We start from the raw sequence: 15,158 nt of genomic DNA, 5'->3' as shown, positions 1-15,158 counted from the left end.
GACAGCCTAAATGAGTTGTAGCCTAGTCTCAGTCTCCTAAAGCTTGTGACATCAGATTTTTTCAGAATTTTTTCTGTTCTTCATGACAGTTCCTTATAAGGTCTTTGCAGACTGTGTTTCAATCTGTGTTCTTTCATTGAAGGAATGTCTTATCTTCAGAACAAATGAAACCACCTTACTTTTTGAAAAGTAGTTTGCAAATGTGTGTCATTCATGTTGATTACCCCAGCTTACAAGCTGACAGAGTGACATACCGATATTTTAAGCTGCCACCTTGTTCCTGGGTGCTTGAGAAATTTTTCCAGTTAGTGTAATAAGAGTTCTGAATTACCTACAGTGTATAATTATATCACTCATAGTTGCTATCACCAGCTTGACGATGAAACTTAACTTTAAAAACTATTGAAGCTTAGGCTGGATGCGGTAGCTCACGCCTGTAATCCCAGCACTTTGGGAGGCCAAGGCGGGTGGGTCACCTGAGGTCAGGAGTTTGAGACCAGCCTGACCAATATGGTGAAACCCTGTCTGTACTAAACATACAAAAATCAGCCGGGTGTGATGGTGTGTGCCTATATTCCCAGCTACTCAGGAGGCTGAGACAGGAATTGTTTGAACCCAGGAGGCGGAGGTTGCAGTGAGCCGAGATCACCCCACTGCACTCCAGCCTGGGCAACAGCCTGTCTAAAAAAAAAAAAAAAAATACACACACACCCTTAAACTTTCCACGCACACACACACACACACACACACACACCCTTAAACTTGCCTTCACTCTGTTCCCTAGGCTGAGTGCAGTGGTGTGACCTTGGGTCACTACAACCTCAACCTCCCCGGGCGCAAGTGATCTTCCCACCTCAGCTTCCCAAGTAGCTGGGACTATAAGCATGTGCCACCATACCTGGCTAATTTTGCTTATTTTTTGTAAAGATGGGGTCTCATTATGTTTCCTAGGCTGGTCTTGAACCCCTGGAGTCACATGATCCTCCTACCTTGGCCTCCCAGAGTGCTGGGATTATAGGCGTGAGCCACCACACCTGGACTTACTTGTTATTTTTATAGTTCCTTTGACAGGAATGACTAGTTGGTTATATGTTTTTACCTATGAGCAAACACATGATTTTTGCATATGATACCTATGATTACATCTCTATAGAAAACATCTCTATGGATCCCTTCATTCATGTAAGTGGAAACATACAGGTTTTAAAAGAAAGGCCAGGTTGGTTAACACTGAACTTTGAATTGAAGTCTTCCCGGAACTATGTTCATGAGGACCAAAAAAAGATTTCCGTCTATTCTTTAAAGGAACTTTTACAAGCTTAGGTGAAAGAAGACAATTGGAAATAAAACTATGAAAATAAAATACCTTTCACTTTAAACCTTTTAATGTAAAGCCTTCAGAAATTGCATTAAACTTAGGCGATTTTCAGCTGATGTCTCTTAACCATATAGTTATATGGCAAGAATATGCATATGACTTTTTTTGATAGGTCTATTTCACTACATTTTGTAAACCATCACACGGTACTTCAAGATAGTGTGGCTCATGTAATGTTTAATAATTTTACTTTTCAGCAACTTTTAATGTAATCTCACCAAAGTTTTACATTGGAAGATTAAATCTTCTTAGTTGTGGGGGACAGAAAGTGGCAGGATATGTTTGTAAACATTTGATTATTATTCTCATTTGCCGACCTGAAGAGTTCCTCTTGCACAGCAAAACCAACCAGTGAAATGAACAAACAAAATCCAACCCACAGATGTGACTGAGGATCTAGAAGAAGTCATCCTGACACAGATAGGGAAACTTGCCATTTTAAAAGTAACTTCAGTGGCTCAAATAGTTTGCTTTTAAAGGACTTTCACTTGAACATGACAATATATATTTATCTCTACTATCTCCCTGGAACCCACCAAAATCACTAACAAGGAATAAAAGATGTAAACTCAGAAAGAGAAAGTATAGGAAAGATTCAAAGGTGCCAGGTACCTTTGAAGGCAGGGAGTAAGGCATAAGGCTAAAAATAGTAGAGAAATTTGAAATTCTGAATAAGGAACCAATAGAACTCTCCCAAGTACCTTTGCTGCTTCTTTAGGCCAGACAGTTAGCCTTCCTTTACCCCTGTGGAACACCAGAAATCTGGGGATAAGAGCAGAGGGTAGGATTAAGCCTTAAGACTGAAAACAGAGTGATTAAGAAGATGTCATTGTCCTGAAGGATAAAGCCCTAGTTCTTAACACCACTTGTCTCTTGGAATATGTGAAGGCTGGCATCTCCCTACTGTCATTCCCTAAGTAAGAAGATTCAAGAGTTTTAGAAAAGCTGCCTGGTCTTGTAAGGCAGTGGTCCCCAGCCTTTTTGGCACCAGGGACTGGTTTCCTGGAATTCTTCCACAGGCGGAGGATGGTTTTGCGATGACACTGGTTCACCTCAGATCCTCAGGCATTAGATTCTCATAAGGAGTGCACAACCTAGATCCCTTGCATGTGTGGTTCACGATAGGGTTCATGTTTCTATGAGAATCTCATGCCCTGGCTGACGTGACAGGAGATGGAGCTCAGGCAGTAGCGCTCGCTTGCCTGCAGCCCACTTCTTCTTTGCGGCTGGGTTCGTAAAATACCACGGACTGTACTGGTCCACTGCCTGGGAGTTGGGGAGCCCTGTCATAAGGGGCACCTTTGAGCTAAGCTCTTTGTTCATTGGAAGCACTTACCTACTCCTGGACTTCATCTCATCACCCTACAGCAAGGCTTACCGGTTGATCCTTAGCTCTGCCAGTGCTCATGGAGCTTCTAGTCTTTTAATTTCTTCACTCTTAAATACAAGTGAACAGGGAGGGATTACTAGATACTTGGAGAAAATCTTTAGTATGAAAGCCAAAGACCAAATCAACAGAGAAAGGGGTCTTAGAGAAAGGTAGTGGCAGATGCTGAAGAAAATTTCCAAAAACCATAAAAAAGACAAAATAACTTTCAATAAAATGTTTATTAAACTTTATTTAATATAACTTTATTTAATAATATTTTCTTGACTTTTCAAGAATTGTATCAAAGTAGAACAGAAAGTCAAAGATGTGTACAGTATAAAAGGTAAGAAAAATCAAAATAAATACAGAAGATCCAGTAATTACCCCATAGTGGTAATAGGAAGGGTAATAGGAATAGGTAATAGGAAGAAAGAACAGAAAATGAGAAGATTTTATCAACTAATGCTGGAAAATTTTCCAGAATGAAAAGACTTTAGCATCTAGAATAAAGTGGCCCACCAACTGCTCAGCACAGTATGTATGTTAAAGCGGGGTGGGGTGAGGGATAAACACAAGACCTATAATTAAGAAATTTGAGGACACTTGGAGAGGGAGAATTTGAAGAGCTTCTAGAGAGCTTTAAGCAAAGGGGAGATCATATAAAAGGGCTTAGGAACTAAAGTATGGTAGTCTGCCACTTAGCCCAGTGGGATACATTCCAAGACTCCTAGTGGATGCCTGAAACCATGAATAATATTGAACCTTATATATACCATGTTTTTTTCGATCCAGTAACATAGATGGCTACTAAGTGATTAATGGGCAGGGAGCATATACAGTGTGGATATGCTGGACAAACGGATGATATCCTTGGCAGGACAGAGTGGGATTTCATCACCATACTCAGAATGTTGTGTAATTGGAAACTTATGAATTATTTATTTTTGGAATTTTCTATTTAATATTTTTGGACGGCTGCTAAGTAACAGAAACTGCAGGAAATTAAACCCTGGATAAGGGGGCACTACTTTAATTTCTTTATACTTTTCAATGAAAACATTGACACTGGAGGTTGGAAGATAATAGAGCAAAGCCTTCAAAATGAGAGGAAATTTATCCCTAGCTAAATTTACAAATGTGAGGATAGAAGAAAAACGTGTCCCACACCACACACCTTTTCTTAGAAAGATATTGGTGGATAAAAGGAGACTTAAAAGACTTAAAATTCAGTGAGGATAGAGGTAGAGGGTTGTTCCTAGATACCAGTGGTATAGCAGGCCTAGAAATCAGCCAATTAGAAATGGAAAGAAGAGTGAAGGAGGGCGGTCTCCAGTAATAATATAGAGGTAATAGCTTATCTGCTTCTTTGTCGATGTGAAAAAATACTGTGAGAAGGGTTTTATATTACATTGAAGAGTTTAGGAAGAATGAATGATAGGTATACAGAAAACAAAGAGGTGGTTATTAACTTTATAGAAGACGAAACTTAAACAGGAAAAGAAGTATCCTATTTGAGCTAACAATCAGGATAGGCCATGAAAACAACATCATGCTCTCCTGCTGCCTCCCTGTCCCCAAATATCTGCTGTTTGTAGTTACTTGGGAACTCAGGCAGTTGGAAGCTCCATTTTAATGTGAGCACACACTGTCACAGCAGGGGTAGAAGAATAGGAAATTGTGTACCGGCACCTACATTTCCATTTGGAAGTGACACAAGTACTCATGTTTATTGGCCAAAGCAAGTCATGCCTGACCGTTTCGGAGTGAGGATGGCAATAGGGAAATACATTCCTACCTCCCAGGAGAACTGGAATATTTGTGAACGGCTGTAGTCATTACCACACTTGGCTTAGCAGCAGAGTCTTGTTGTAAACAAAATACTGGCAGATTTTGCTTCAACTGTATCATAAAGATGGGGAGGGGAGAATAGGTAGTGGAAATGGGGAAATTAACATCTGTCACAATAGACAGTGTATAAAATTGATAACTGATGGAGTAGCAGTATAAACATGTTAAAAACGTGAGGGTAAATATCAGAGAAAACAGCTAAGAGAGTTAAAATTATTTTGCTTCCATGGAGTAGGACTAGTGGTGAGAAGCGTAGGACAGGAAACTGCAGTATTTCATTATAAGCTTTTGAAGATTATTTACCATGATAAAAAATAAAAGAAGGCCAGTCGCGGTGGCTCACGCCTGTAATCCCAGCACTTTGGGAGGCCGAGGCGGGCGGATCACGAGGTCAGGAGATCGAGACCATCCTGGCTAACACAGTGAAACCCTGTCTCTACGAAAAATACAAAAAATTAGCTGGGCGAGGTGGCGAGCGCCTGTAGTCCCAGCTACTCGGGAGGCTGAGGCAGGAGAATGGCGTGAACCCCGGGGGGTGGAGCCTGCAGTGAGCCGAGATCGTGCCACTGCACTCCAGCCTGGGCAATAGGCTTTGAGACTCTATCTCAAAAAAAAAAAAAAAAAAAAAAGTCTGGTAATACCCATAAATACAATGTGATTGGGAGAATTAAATGGCATTTTAGGTAGAGAGATACATATGTATATAGTAGCTAATAGAGAACTTGAACCATTGTGAGCTGTTATTTCTCTTTCATTTCCTGTTATGTTGCAGTGAGCCTCTTTCCACATTTCAGAGTGCCACATTTGGGGCTTGGTATAGCATTGCCTTTAATGTGTGGGATGGTGGGATAGATGTTTTCTATAGAAGATACAGAAAGCTCCCATATAGGAATATTTAATCTTCAGAGTTCAGGTGGCAGTCAAAACCTGCCACCTGAGTAACTTCTCTGGGAATTATGAGAAATGAACGCCACTTAATTTTGGACTCCAGTGGCAGGTATGTACAAGTTGAAATTAAACTTATGTTTGGTACATTTTCTTCTTAGGACAGACCAGAGATTTGTTTTATGAAAGGTGCTTATGAACAAGTAATTAAGTACTGTACTACATACCAGAGCAAAGGGCAGACCTTGCCACTTACTCAGCAGCAGAGAGATGTGTACCAACAAGAGAAGGCACGCATGGGCTCAGCGGGACTCAGAGGTAAGGCTATTTCAGCATAGTCCCCTGGGGTGGAAAGGTAGAGCCTTCTTTTAATTGCAGATGAATTCATGATTCACATTTGAGCTGTCCAACTCTCTTCCAGGATTTGTAGAACCCTTGCCAGTATTGAGGTGTTAAGTTTTGGTTGGTTAATTGGCCCTCAAAAGATGGAAATTTGAGAATGTAGCAAAATACGAATCACTGGTTCTTTTAGATCTCCAGAGGTCTCTGAGTAGCTGATAGAAATATTATTTTAAACAAGTTTATCTTATGAGAAGGGTGGATCGAGGTAAAATGGTGTTACTCTCTTTTTATCACTTTGTTTTAAAGACAAAAATACTTTTCTAAAAATTAAGTCTGAAGCCTCTAATATATCCTTTAAGGTGATTGCTAACTTGATCTGTTACTGTTCACCAGGGAGGTAAAGAAGTCCCCAGATGCTGCTTACTTATATGCTGCTGACTGAGCAGTGATGGGGAGAGGGTCTGCTGGACACACACACATTAGGCTACCTGTCCTAGAGATGTCATGTGTAAGACTCGGGGGTTGGTGGTTGGTGTCCTAACCTGATTCTTACCTTCTGTGTGGTCATCTGGCTTCTGCAGAATATATGTAGTTATGTAGTCTCTCACAGCAGTTGGAAGAGTTGGCTTCCTTAATTTTATTATTTTAATGAAATAAGAGTCTAAGCACTGCAATTTCTGGGAGGAAGAAAAGTTATGTGAAAAATGTTTTTATTTGTTGTTCACTTAAGCAAAGGCTTTTTTTGAGTTTTAAACATTTTGATGGATTTATAGGGCTTCTGTTCTTAAAATAAACTAAGTTTGGAAAGGTACTCTTAGTAGCAGAGAACACTGCTCCCAGCCTGCTGCCCTTGCCCTTCTCTCTGAACCTTCTGTGCTGCTGAACCAAGATCAATCCTCATACCCCTGCCCCCAGAGCCTAGTGCATCTCATCTGGGATATGGGCTGTATTGTGACCATCTTAACACTTCATCTTCTGTCTCCAAGGAAATGGGAGGCAGAGACTCGTGGCTGAGAAGTTATTTTGCAAATGGATATTTTGGATGGAAAAAAATTTAAAGGAAAACAACTTTTCCTTCCCCCTTTCCCCTTTTAATGTAAGAGGCTTTGATGACAGGTTCTAGAGTTTCTGGGGTTTCATCCCAAAGGCCTGAATCTGGAACATGCTCTGGTTCCCCCCACCTCAGTCCTCAAGCTTTCTGGAGCCCGGAAGCCAAGGCAGATTCTTTCTCCCAGCGTCAGTTCTGGGGCAGGAGGAACCTCTTTTCTGGTTTACCTGGGCCAGACCTAAGAATAGCAGGGTCTCTGAAACCACAGGGTTTTGATATGTTTTTATCAAGCCAAATGTACAAATGCCAACTGACACTCTGGATAATTAAGCACAGGGGGGTGCCCTCGTACATTGTACCCTTACTCCCTTCTGAACAGTTGGCAGACCAAACTGTTTGGTGGCCCCAGCTGCTGGAAGCTCAGATACTCTGGCTCAGGGTAACACTTTTGTTCCCCTTAAACTCCTCAACTTTCCACCTCAGCTAGGGAAAGAGAATGTCAGTTAAGGGTTGGCCCAGGATTATAATCGTTAGAGCAAGTGGGAGTTTCAGAGACTTAAGGGGCATTGCAGGGAGGCCTTGCTGCCACAAAATTAGGGTTTTGATTGCTAAAGCCTGTGTATGAAGGGGCAGTGGCAGCTCCACTGAGCCAATCCTGGGAAGACTGTGGTGCAGAGGGCCTGTTACTCTCCTGATTCACCTGATTCTGGGGCTTTGACCCTTTCTTTTTAAATTTACTTTTTCTAAGATGCACTTATTTATTTATTTTTTAAAAAGACTGTTGGTGGACAAAATGTGAACTCATTTATTTCCTCTTTTGAACTTCTGAGATGTCATCACTTCCAGTTTGTTGGCTTTGTTTCCAGCTATTAATAAAGCATTAAAAGAGTGGAGAAAAAAAGGGAAGTGGGTAGAGTCTTGCTACTCTTAGCAGCACATAGCGAGAGGTTTTAAAGTGGCATGGATTTAGAGCACTTAAAGAGGTCTTGAAGGTCTAATATATGCTCCCTCTTTTTCTTAGTTTCTGGAACAAAGTTTTCCTACCTCGTTATATTGACTAACTCTTTTCATATGAAGGATTGTGGAGGTTTGTGTATGTGTGTTTTGTATTGTAACATTATGAAGTAGACCAGAGTTGGCAGAGGGGAAAGTTTTTGTTGCACAGGGTTTTGGGAAACATTCTGCTCACTTGTCTCTTGCTTCATGTCTTTTCTTCTTTATCTACCCTTGTGCTCCACTTCCATCCTCCCCCTGAGATTACCATAATGAAGAACAGAAAGATTTTAAACCTCAGTTGATATGTACTTACATTACATCTTATAAAACTTAAGTTTCTTAAAATACTGTGGTTCTTAATTTTGATATTAGAGTATATTTTGTTTTATGTCAGGGGCTCTCCACATGAAAAAAGTTTACCTATCCTTGACTCGGAGAGTAGCAGCAGATTTTCATTGGTGCTAAAGAAGCAAATAAATGCAGGATACTAACCTCTAGACTAGTGCCACCCCTCCATTAGGAGTGTGCAGAGCTGATCTTTCCATCTTAGGATTTGCTGACATATATTTTTGTCACTGTCCCCTTCTGTTACCATCAGCCTCTATCCCAACACCAGGAACTGTGAAGCGGCTCATTCTCTCAAGGGTGAAAGCCTTTGGGGCCCACATCTACATAAATAATTAGGTATATGACTCTTACTTTGGAAAAATAGAATTACTTGCCTTTAACCTTGATTTTTTTTTGAGCATATGTAATCTTTCCTACCTTCTGCTTGACCAAGAATAGATAGTTTCTTTGGTCTCTCTGGGGCTTTTCAGTCTCCTCTTGACTTATTTATGTTTAGTTTGTATGTGCATGTTACAAGTTGTTCAGTCTAATATCTCAGATGCAGGTACATTCCTTTGGTTAATAAAAGTAGTTACCGGAGTTCCATAATTCTGAGAGCAAGCTAAACGATATTTGGGAAATGAAAAGTACTTTGTACTATATCTTACATGCCCAAGGATGACAGGGAAATAAGTAGAAATAATAATATGATAGCATTATTTACATACTCTTAGAGAACCAACGTTACAAATAAGAAATGTCTGTTCATGTTATGGAAGGAGTAAAAGAATCCAAACTATTGTTGGTATTAATGGTTTTACAACCACTTTCCAAATTAACTTTACCTTCCAGGAGTTTTCATGTACAAAGTTGTTACAGGCTGTGTATAATTAATACAGTCTTCTCTTCAGAGTGTTTAATTTTTCTGGAGATCTTGGAAATGGAAAGATGAAGATCCATTAGAAGCCACCTTCAAAGGTGTTTGTCTATTTAAAATTGACTTTAAAGCCTAACAAACCCATAGTTTCTCTAAATAATTAATTCTATTTTTTAAAGAGGCAAAGTTCCTGTTGAAAGTAGCTGCATGTGGTTACTATGTGAAAATATTGTTCATTTTCTGTCTCTTGCCTACTCTGCCCTTCAGTTCTTTAGTTTGATTCTTTTTAATTAAAACAGCTTAAAGGGACCCCTTATCCAGAACCATTAAACTATAATGTTTTGGTCTGTAATCATTTTGATTTCACAAATGACATTATAGTCTTAAGTGATTTATTTAAGAAGTGTTACTGTCTCCAATTTCTGTCAACTAAATTCTGATGTTTTTATGACTCACTTTTTTTTGTTGTTGTTTGGATTTTATTATTTCCTAAGTTCTTGCTTTGGCTTCTGGTCCTGAACTGGGACAGCTGACATTTCTTGGCTTGGTGGGAATCATTGATCCACCTAGAACTGGTGTGAAAGAAGCTGTTACAACACTCATTGCCTCAGGAGTATCAATAAAAATGATTACTGGAGATTCCCAGGAGACTGCAGTTGCAATCGGTATAACTAGACTGCTTTCTTTTGTTTTAGATAGTTTTTCTTAAAATACTGGGGTGCATAATTTTGTGAACTATTAGTTATGAATATGTTTATGTAATATTGAGATTATGCAATTGAAATCGACTCATGGTTTTGCTCATGGTCTGTATAAAGTTGGCAAAACTGATTATAGTTTAAAAAGTGGTAACATTGACATGCATAACTAAATCATGAAATCACATGTATTTTATTCACATAAGGGTAATTATTTTTAATCTCATGATCACTGTGATGACAGAATAAAAGCACTAGATCATGAATGTCAAAGGAAACATGAAACTTAGTTTTTCCTTTCAACTTAAGTATAATTTTCAAAGCAGACTTGTGCATAATTTGGAAGAAAATAGCTTGTTATATGTATTTGTTTTTTGTCATGTATACCTATATTTGGATGCTATTTAAGATTACCTTAAGAAGTACAATAAGAGCGAAGAAGAGAATGAAAGTTAATTTCCCAGAGCCTCTAAACTGTAATTCATACTGATAAATTTAACAGTTGGCTAAACTCCATTAATTCTTATTTGGAGAGGGGCTAGTCCAGGAGTTTCAAACTATATATTGTCTAAGAATAGGTCACTAGGAACATAATATTATTGGAAGAATAACTTTTCAATGTTTATTTTCATTTATGTGTAACTACATGATTACCACAGATCCACCACCATTTTGTCTGGCTTTGGACACTGTACTTAAAATGCGCTCTGATCTTCGTTACATTTCTGCTGCTGAGCAGAACCTGATTGGCCTAGTTTCAGTTCTTACGTATGCTAGCTTAAATAGTCAAAATTATTATTATTATTATTTTTTTTTCCTGTAGAGACAGGGTCTTGCTATATTGCCCAGGCTGGTCTTGAACTCCTGGGCAGAAGCGATCCTCTAGCCCCAAAGTGCTGAGATTACAAGCCTGAGCCACCGTGGCCAGCCTTGAAAATTCTTTATTCTTAAATTTAAACAAAAATAAAAGTCAAACATAAAACTCCAGACCTAATACTGATTCAGATAGGTTTGTATTACCAGTAGGTAACAAAAGAGAATAGATAACAAATCATACTAAATGAGCATTACGTTGACTAGCCCGTCAAGCAAAAACAATTTGGTTTATTACATTTTCTCTCTCATTCGCTTTAGCCAGTCGTCTGGGATTGTATTCCAAAACTTCCCAGTCAGTCTCAGGAGAAGAAATAGATGCAATGGATGTCCAGCAGCTTTCACAAATAGTACCAAAGGTAGGCCTAAACTAAAGCCTTTTGGACTGAAAGGCCTTATTCTAAGTGTTACCATTTCTACTACTATCTTAATGAAACTGTTTAATTGTGAACATCAGGGATTTAAATAACCACCAGATTTGTTGGTTCAGATCCTGAAATGAAGTCTTATCATTGAATTAGTCTTATTGATTATTTATGATATGACATTTATGAATATCAGTGCAAAATTATTAATTTTAGCAAGAACCAGATTTCCACTGAGAAAAGTGCTGTGGAAATTAACAGTGCTTGTATTTATGAATTAAAGGGTGGAGAGAGATCATTGCTTTATACTGCTTAGTCTTTTGCTCAATTTTAATTTTAGCATGAGTATGTAATTATTTTTTTAGGTACAATTTACATATAGTAAAATTCGCCCATTTTAGTGTATAGTTCTGAGCATTGACAGATGCATGCAGTCTTGTAACCACCACCACAATCAAGATACAGAACAGTTCCATCATCCCCCAAATTATCTTATGCCTTTTTGTGGTTACCTTCTCCCCCTACTTCCAGGACTTGGCAGCCACTAATTCTTTTTTTGTCTCTGTCACTTTACCTTTTCTAGAATGCACTAAAAATTGAATCATACCATATGAATGAGGCTTTTGAATCTGCTTCTTTCACTTAGCATAAGGCATTTGACATTTATCTATGTTGGTTGTATGTAATTTGTTGTTGTGTTTTAAAGTAATATTCTGTTATGGGTGTACCTTACCTATTCACCATTTTAAGGACATTTAGATTTTTTCCACTTTTTGATGATTATGAATAAAGATGCTGTCAACATTTGTGTACAGGCTTTTGCATGAAAATAAATTTTCATATCTCTTGGGTAAATATCTGTAATTGCTGAGTCATACACTTAATGTATATTTAATTTCATAAGAAACTGCCAAGTTGTTTTACAAGATGGCTTTATTATTTTGCACCCCCACCAGCAGTGCCTGGAACTTCTAATAGTCCTGCATCCTCATTAGCACAAGGGATTGTCATTGCCCTCATCCCCCATTCTGATAAGTGTACAATGGTATCTTACTGGGATTTTAATGTGCATTTCCCTCACAACTAGTGATGTTGAATATCTTTTCATATGCTTATTTGCCATCCATATATCTTCTTTAGTGAAGTGTCTGCCCTGCCTATTTTTAAAAAATTGTTTTCTAAATTATTGAATTTTGAGCATTCTTTATATAATGTGGATACAAGTCCTTTATTAGATATTTGTTTGAAAATGTTTCTTTCCAGTTGGTAGTGTGTCTTTTCCGAGAGGGGAAGTTTTTAACTTTGATTAGGTCTAGTTTTTCTATTTCTTCTTTTATGGACTATGCTTTTGATATCTCAGAACTCCCTGTCTAACCCAGGTTCACAAAGATTTTTTTCGTGTTTTCTTATAGAAGTTTTATAGTTTTGGGTTTTATACTTAGGTCTGTGATCCATTTTGAGTGTATTTTTTTGTGTATGTTGTAATGGGTTAAGGTTTATTTTCTTTGCATATAGATGTTCAGTTATTCCAGCAACATTTGTTGAAAAGACTATCCTTTTTCCGTTGAAATACTTTTTTACTTTTGATTATAATGCTTTTCTAACAAATTATTTGTTAGAAGAGAGGTATCTCCTGCCCCACAGCACAGTAGCTTCTTTAAAGCCAGGTTCCCTGATGTGAGATTAACTTACTTTATTATCTTGGGCTGCCTTGTAAGGGGCCTATCAAAGCCTGGTTTGTGGGTACCCAGGTCCCATAGGAAGTGCCCCATAGGAGGTGGGCAGCAGTCTTCCCAGTTGCTGACAGTTCAGATTTCTTGGTTTTATTGTTAGTTAACTTAGATATGCACATCTATTTGTATGTCCTTCAAAATAAGCACTTATCTGGAATTTATTTTATTAGCCAGTTTGTAGCCATCCATTGTTGCTAATAAAATGTGTTACCTCCTCCTTCATTTATTTTACACTTACAACTTCAAGTTATATATTCAGAATATGGAATTTTCTTAAATTGTTTCTGCATCTTATGTCTATACTTTTTTGATTAGAAAATTTATTCATTAGTGGTATATGTTCAACCTAGACAAATCAAATAATATAGAAAAGTAAGAGCTACAATAGAAGTTGTCTGTAATCTAACCCACACTCAGGTTATGCATCCACAGAGTATCCATAATAAGTTAACCTATTATGACTTAAAAAAATGTGTTTAACAAAATCTGGTTGCTACTTTATACTGTTATAATTCTGAACATTCATTTTACATAACTTTGGCATTTCTGAAATCAATTGTTATTAGAAAACATGTTTTTAATTGCTGTACAATATTTTGAGTATACCATGTGTATGTGTGTATAAATGCACAGCATATATACATATATATATATATAGAGAGAGAGAGAGAGAGAGAGTTACATAACCATTTTCCTGTTGAAATTTGAGCTTCTTTTCTTCTTACTACTGTAAATGTTCCTTTAAGGATAATGACAATAGCAACCATTTACTATCTGCCAATGCATGTATTATCTACATTATCTAATTTACTTCTTATAGCTACCTAATAAAAGGCAGCGCCACTTTAAAAATTCTAATAATTAATAAGCCTTATTCTTAGCAGTGTTAGATTTATAGAACAATTGAGCAGATAACACAGAGTTCTACATTCCTACTCCATGTCTACCCTCTACTCCCACACAGTTCCTCTTCATATTAATAGACTGCATTACTGTAGTATATTTATTGCAGTTAATGAGCTAATATTGATACATTCTTATTTCGTGGTTTACATTAAGGTTTACTTTTTGTGTTGTACCTTTCTAGGGGTTTTGACAAATGCATAATGACATATATCCACCATTACAATTTCTTTTTTTTTTTTTGAGACGGAGTCTCGCTCCACCATTAGAATTTCATACAGAGTAGTTTCATTGCCCTGAAAATATCTGTGTTTGACGTTTTCATCCCTCCCCACTCCCCTTGAATCCTTGACAACCACTGATCTTTTTACTATCTCTGTAGTTTTGCCTTTTCCAGAATGTGTATGGTTGGAATAATATCATATGTACCCTTCTCAGACTGGTTTTTTTCACTAAGCAATATGCATTTAAGGTTTCCCCATGTCTTTTCCTGGCTTAGTAGCTCATTTCTTGTGAGCACTAAATAATATTCCACTGTATGAAAGTGCCACAGTTTATCACTTCACCTTTGGAGGGCATCTTAGTTGCTTCCAGGTTTGGCAATTATACATAAAGCTGCTCTAAACATTCATATACAGGTTTTTGTGTAGACATAAGTTTTCAACTCATTTGGGTAAATACTAAGGAGCACAATTGCTGAATCAGATCATATGGTAAGAGTATATTTAGTTTTTTAAGAAACAGGCAATTCCATTTTTAGAGATGAGGAAATTGAGGCCCAGAGTACTTGGGAGACTTGGCTGATGTCTCAGAGCTAGTAAGTGGTGGTGTTGGCATTGGAACTGGAATCCAGGTCTGTGTGCTCCAGAGTTCATCTGTTGTTTGCTGTTTCTTTGAATATTATTGAACCTAAGATGTACCCATCTCTGATTATTATTATTGTTATTATTTTTTACCACTGCCCTTATCCATATACATCTCTGATTATTTTTATACACTGAATTCCTGCATGTGAAATGATTGGACTAATGTTCAACACGTTTGTAAGGCCGTTAACATATATTGCTGAATTGTCCTCTGAAAAGGTTTCTGTTTATATTTCCATAAACTACACTTCATACAGTAGGATTAAGTCCCTAGACCTCCAGCCCCACTTCCCTCATCCTCTAGCAAGTGGTTAGATTTTGGATGTTGTTACTAATAGAAATACACTCTTTTGCTTATCCATATTTTTCCTTTCTCAACTTCCAATCACTCGTGAATGCTGTTTTCAGAGAGAGCCAATCATAGTCCTGAAAGATGTAATCTCTAATGTTGAAATCCTGAAAGACTGAAATCCATAAAGTCTTAAAATCCTGAAAAACCACAGCCCCCAAAGATCAAAATCCTAAAAATCTAATTCTGGAAAAAATAATTTTAAAATAAAATAATTCACATTTTTAAGAAGGAATTTATTTGAGAAACATAAAAACATGAAAATGCTTCATTGGTCACTTTATACAAAATAAGCAATAAT

The 15,158-nt window shown here is 37.6% G+C and overlaps 1 protein-coding gene across 8 annotated transcripts in view; it reads left to right on the top strand.

The window, feature by feature from the left end:
• ATP2C1 (ATPase secretory pathway Ca2+ transporting 1) overlaps positions 1 to 15,158 on the top strand; it is a 158,257-nt gene that overhangs the window by 111,399 nt on the left and 31,700 nt on the right. For all 8 annotated transcript variants that reach the window (XM_055295433.2, XM_055295432.2, XM_055295436.2 and 5 more), the window contains 3 exons: positions 5,642 to 5,798; positions 9,565 to 9,735; positions 10,903 to 11,000. In XM_055295433.2, coding sequence (XP_055151408.1) covers positions 5,642 to 5,798; positions 9,565 to 9,735; positions 10,903 to 11,000 — 426 coding nt within the window. The remainder of the gene's footprint in view (positions 1 to 5,641; positions 5,799 to 9,564; positions 9,736 to 10,902; positions 11,001 to 15,158) is intronic.

This window comes from Symphalangus syndactylus, chromosome 10, assembly GCF_028878055.3.
Source record: "Symphalangus syndactylus isolate Jambi chromosome 10, NHGRI_mSymSyn1-v2.1_pri, whole genome shotgun sequence".
Classification (NCBI taxonomy): domain Eukaryota; kingdom Metazoa; phylum Chordata; class Mammalia; order Primates; family Hylobatidae; genus Symphalangus; species Symphalangus syndactylus.
The sequence above is the reverse complement of the archived record's forward strand: the minus strand, read 5'-3'. Positions and strand labels throughout refer to the sequence as shown.